At 41.4% G+C, this 6000-nt stretch overlaps 1 protein-coding gene across 1 annotated transcript in view; it reads right to left on the bottom strand.

Moving 5' to 3' along the window:
- Positions 1–1168: 1168 nt before the first annotated feature.
- LOC144762931 (cystatin-2-like) overlaps positions 1169–6000 on the bottom strand; it is a 63770-nt gene continuing 58938 nt past the window's right edge. Inside the window, exon 3 of the mRNA XM_078648233.1 lies at positions 1169–1420. Within this exon, the coding sequence (XP_078504359.1) occupies positions 1340–1420 (81 nt within the window). The 3' untranslated portion in view covers positions 1169–1339. The remainder of the gene's footprint in view (positions 1421–6000) is intronic.

Here is a 6000-nt window from a genome sequence, read left to right as displayed (position 1 = left end):
TTGGAATTGTTCCGATTACTGCTATAGTTAAAAGATCAGCTCTTGGCAAGGTGGTTTCAAGTGAAATAGTTTATATATTAAAAGTGCTTCTCAGCTTTGTGTTGAAACTCTATATTTTCTTGTTTATTTCATGGACAAGAACAGAAAATCTTAAGACATTTTATTAATTGTTGGAGTTTTCAAAATATTCAAGATTTTGTGGTGATGGGACAAAGTGGTGGGTGGTGTGGGAGTGGGGCGCCTCCATTTACTTTGCAGGGGGCCCCCATGAGGTTTCATCATGCCGCTGTCAGCAAGAGGGAGATAAAGGGGCAGGGAGTGTCTGGTAGGGACTAAAGAGACATGAGCTGGATTCCAGCTTTGGGATTCGGGGTGCTAATGTGTATTTGCACCTGCCAAGGGCTTCTGAGCAGAGCTCGAACACCGGCACTCTTTCTTTTCGAAATTAAACACTGCATCTGGTACACAGGCTTCCTCTGACATTCAAGTGCTGAAAAAATAAATACTATCAGTGGCAGCTCCTCCGCTAAGGCGGAGAAGCATTGTCCCACTGCCAGGAGCAGCAAAGAAAGGAACAAATAAAATAACGGAATGTTATTTTATTTTGTCCTCCTGCTGCAGTAGTGCATGAGGGGGCAGGGTGGAGCTGCAGAGGAGTGGTGGAACACTCCTGTGCGCAATGACTGTTTGGTCGGTCCTCTTGGGCCACCCAAACCAGGCATGCGCACTTCCCTGTCCCCCATGCAGGTTGCATTACAGCCTGCATGGAGAACATGCCCACCCCTCCAGCCCCTGGCTGAGCACCGTGTCACAGCGCTCAGACAATCACAATGCTACATTAGAGGGTTGTGATTGGCTATGGGGTGTCAACCTGGTTGCCTGCTTCCTGTTCTGACCTGGAGTCGGACACAGGCAAGCAGGAGAGAAGACGCTGGAGCCGGGGGCGGCAAGAAGTTTTATTTATTTAAAATAAATCAAATGCAGCCTGTGCCCTCCTCGCGCACCTGACCCCACCCGCGAGCCGTGCCGGCCGCCCCTGAATACTATGTACTATGTTCTTAAAGCATCATTACATTTATCACAAACAACTGAAAATGAAAAACAAACTATTTAGTGAGTCTTGAAGGGTTTTTCACGAGGTACATTACACTGACTGCAGAAACAAATCCATTTTGTTTACATTTTTTATTATGCTTAAAACAAAGGAGGCTTCTTTAAGAGTTATTTGCAGAAAAACAAGTAATTTTGTAAAAGGTTATGAAAAAAAGTATTGCTATTTTTTACATGTTATTGAGCTCTAGGAGCTTGTTAATGCAGTCCGGCTCTGGAAAGAAGGCGTCTACTGCTTGCAATCCCGCTTCAGCATTTCAGTCGTTCTTCGCCAAGGGACAGTGAAAATTTCAAATTTACACTCTACGGTCTGGTGAAGAAAACAAGAAACATGGTTAGAATATGCAGTTTGGTACTCTGTTTACTAGAAAATGAACACTACAAGTTGAACGGTGTTAAATTATAGTCAACATTCTGATGCATTCGATAACAGCACATACTCCAATAGGAAATTAAACAAACATTGACAAAGTCAATAGGCTTGGCATTGTCTGTGTTGTGTTGGCTTTGTCAATGTTTGTTTTTTCACGGTTTTTGTAAACTTTCATTGCTGGAGAAACTGCAAGGACTTTCCAATATAGAAATAAATAATTAGAATTACTGTCAATAGCAAAAAGTGTTTTGTCTCAATAGCACACTCTGCTACTGTAGTTCCTGGAACTGAAAGGAATTACTTTGTCTGTGGGTGTGCTCCTTGTGAAAGAGCAGAATACGGTCACTCAGAGTGAAGCTAGCCAGTGGCAGAAGTAGGCGGACTCCCTGCTCCATGTTGCATGCTGTAGTGGAAGTAAGAACAATGTGAATGGAGAGCTGCCCGTAAGTTCCTTAAAGTATACATACCTTAGTATTGTAACATCTGTTAGAATGAATATATAACACCAGAAGTGGATGGCAGTAGAAGTAAAAAGCTGTGATAAGCCACGTCAGGTTTCAAATTAACTATTAAAATACAAATCCTGAAATAGGCCAGATGAGCCATTGTGATATGAGAATCAAATTGTTTGGGGGGTTCCAAAAGTTTTATTGATTTTTAGCGCAATACAAAAAGGAAAGATCTCTCCAAACAAATTACAAGAAGACAATTTGCTGACCAGTGTTCAGGAGCATATTTACGAGAGCAATCACATTGTTATTGAGAGGCACTGAGATAGTGAGATCTGGGTACACATATCGTGCAATACAATGTAAATTCACCCAATATGATTTGGTTGAGTGGAGATGAGGGCATACATGCATCTGTGATTCTTCTTCTAGGGATCAAGATCTTGGTGAGTGTTTCTAAACACTAAACTGTACTTGGAGAGAAGAAAAAGCTAAACTGTACTTGGAGAGAAGAAGAAAAATATGCATCTGGGTTAGGGTGGGGTGTGAAATATAAACAGAGGAAGATAGAATAAAAGAGAATCAGGGAGGGAGATACAGAAGAGGCAAAGGAAAGGAGAAAGAAAGCCAAATAGTAAGTCGTGAGGGCCACAAACAGGACAACATCTTACCAGGTGAATTGGAGCTGTACTCTAGTTTTTATTATAAAAGAATCTAAGGTCCCCAAAAACGCAAAAGTAGGACTGGGTTCCTAGTGTAATGGGATTGGGCAGTGTGTGTGCTTTTAAGATCTGTGACTAACACCCACCAGGTGTGGTAACAGACATGTTTGAAATCTTTTCAATCAAGTAGAATAACTTTAAGAGGAACAGGGGCCAACAAGTCAAAGAGAATTAGGTTTATGTCTGTAAGTATGAGGGACTTCCATGCCGCATGAAGACCAAGTGCGATTCGTTGAATAGATTAGAGATAGTAATGTTGAATATTTTACTTAATCAGGCCGCTATATCCTTCCAATACGGAGTACGATTAGGGCATGAAAAGAACATGTGTTCCATGTCCCCACATTGTGTTCCACAGGACAAGCAAATATCAGTATCCTTCAATTTGTTTAAAAAGTTTACTAGGTGTTCAATACAGCGAGGGCATGAGAAAGAATAGTTCTCCATTGACTTAGATTCATGCTGTAGGCTTGGCATATAAAGACAGAACTATTTTAATATAATTGTCCCTGAGGTTGCACCTAGTTAGCACAGGCTCCAGAAAGGGAATTCCTTCTCCTCGTCCAGAGCTATGGATGATGCGGTAGCGGGAGCTTGCAGAAGGGATGGATTTTGGATGCCATGGCAGAAGAATCTAACCTTACCACTTGCTAACCTGCCTTTAACAAATCCCATCTGAGAGGGATGGATTAGCTTCGTTATTACAGGAGCTAAAGATTTTGGCATACATTTTGGTTTCCATGTTTATTAAGGAAATCAGTCTACATTTTTTTGGGTCGGTTGGATCTTTCCCCTTTTTTGGGATCACTACAATAGTGGCTTCCGCAATGGTACCAGATACCTCTCCAGTGGAAGGAAAGTTGTATAGCATGTTCTCTAAGGGGACCATAATTATGGATTCAAAGGTTTTGTAAAAACTTATGGAGAGGCCATCTGGCCCTGTGACCTTCTTAGACGGAATGAGCTTGATCGCCTTCCAGATCTTGCTTGATCTACTCGTTCAGTCTTATATATTCAGGAGAGATTTTTTTTATTGGCTGAAGAAGGTTTAGGCAGCTATCTTTGGGAGTGGAAACTGAGGGGGAATGTAGGTTGGTATAGAATATCTGGGAGATTTTGAGAATATCATTTTTTATTTTTATGGAGCCTTAGGGGTCTTTAATATTAGAAACCAATGTGGAGCTCCTCTTGAATTTTAAGTAAGCAGCTAGTGTTTTCCCAGATTTATTTAGGTAAAATAGTTTTTTACCAGTCTGTGCCTGAACCCACAAGTGCTTGTATTTACTCAAATGTTATTACATTCATATTTCAGTTTCTTTAGTTGTGTAGAGACAGAAGGGTCTTTTGAGGCTCTAAATTGGATTTCCTGGGTCTTGAAATCCACCACATATTTATCAAGGGAAGATCTAATTTCTTTGTTTTTCCTAAACATAAGGCTGATCACCGGTCCATAAATAGTTTTTTCTACATGTGCCAAAGCGTAACTGCAGAGGAGACCAATAATGTGTTGTCTCAAAATGCTAACTCTAGGCCCTTATTCCCATTTGTTTGCTTAGTTCTCTAGAACGTTGGTGTTCATTCACCACAAACAGGTTTTCATTTGAGGGGACAGAATCCTAAGAGAAACAGAGATGGCTTTGTGATCAGAAATGGTGATGGGTTCAATGGCAGAGGCTAATGTGCCTTGTAACAGAGTATTTTCGATTCATATGTAATCAATTCTAGACAAACTATTGTGTGGGGGAGGAGGAAGGTGGAGTCATTACTGGTGGGATTATGTAGCCTGCATATGTCTACTAGACCATGCGCAGTGCAAAGTGAACACATTGCTTTTGGGGTTCTATATTTAAAGGCTGAATTCCTATTTAAATAGTATCCACTGGTTAATTAAAATTCCCTCTCAAAATGAAATAGGCCTTCATGGGATGCAGTGCCATTTTTACAATTAATTTGGACCAGAGAACAGAGTCAATGTTCAAAGCGATATGTATATTGAAAACACTTTTGAGTTATCAGCTTGAAGTTGGGTAATTGGCCATCTGCCATGGTCATCTTGCTCAGAGCTAATGATCGAGAGACCAGAATTCCTGGATATTAGGATAACTACCCCATTTTCCTTTGACATTGCCGTGGAGCCAGAAAGGTTGTGTACGCAGCCATTGTGCATTGAAAGTGCTTCTTTATGTCCGATCTTTGTTTGCTGTAGAAATACTACATCCCCGTTCAAGCAGTGGCAATTATCAGCGATCTTCCTGCTCTTCATTGAGTGATAAAGCCCTTCTGTGTTTAGAGAAACTACTTTCAGTGTAGACATGGGTCAGACATATAGGGCCATGATGAACGATTTGGTGGAAGGGGTAATCGTGGTCTATCTAATGACCAGTGGTTGAAATGCATCGGAGGGAAGAACATGGCTCTGAGAAAGAGAAATATCGGAAAAATAGAGGAGAGAATGTGAAGATTAAACCAAAAGAAATGAAAGCTCCCTGAAAAGTGGGAGAAGCTCCTGAAGGAGGCGAAAAAGTATAGACAAGGTAGTTGGCCAAACACGCAAGGGGGAGTGAGAGCCCTTCATATCGCTACCTACAGAGCAAAACAAACTACCTTCTTGGACTGAACAGGATGCCTGTTTAACAGGATAACTGATCAAGACATTTGATACAGAACACAATGACACATTAGGTAGGGGGACATAGAAAACATTAACAACTGCAAGTCTCAAACAGCATGCATCCCCCCTCATGCAAGAATAGTATGGTAGAGCGATGAATCATTTACTGATACAGCAAACAGTCTAGAAAAGGTACAAACTATCTAGCCTCTATGTCTACATCTGAAAGTCCTGAATCAAACCACCCAAGTCAACAGGCACTACAAGACAGTCCCACAAATGAAACCAGACCCCCTGGAAGCGCTGTAGGGTAGTAAGCTAAATAGCACTGGTAATAGTGGGTTTATAGAGTTGAAAAACGAATATACCAGGCTGCAATCACAGCAATATCGAGGAGGCCCTAACTGACGCATACAGGGTCTAGTGGGCTCAATGACTGGGGTTCAAAGCGTCATGGAAGTTTGAGCTTACCACAGAGAAGCAAGATAGCCACCACCAGATATAGGTCGAAGCTCCCAGAATGAAGCCAGGGTTCTTTGGAGCATTTTATCAAAACACCCAATACCCAAATTCAAGTAGAATAATCGGTTTGAGGACAGGAAATGCAATTAAACAGGAGTAATGGAGCCAGTGAGGTACGAAGAGTATGTTGAAACCTCACAGCACAGCATGTCATATACAGAAATAAAGTAGGTGGATAGGCCTGAACACTGAAAATACAGTACTAATGGAATC

The sequence above is a fragment of the Lissotriton helveticus genome, chromosome 6 (genome assembly GCF_964261635.1).
Source record: "Lissotriton helveticus chromosome 6, aLisHel1.1, whole genome shotgun sequence".
In the NCBI taxonomy this organism is placed as follows: Eukaryota; Metazoa; Chordata; class Amphibia; order Caudata; family Salamandridae; genus Lissotriton; species Lissotriton helveticus.
The sequence above is the reverse complement of the archived record's forward strand: the minus strand, read 5'-3'. Positions and strand labels throughout refer to the sequence as shown.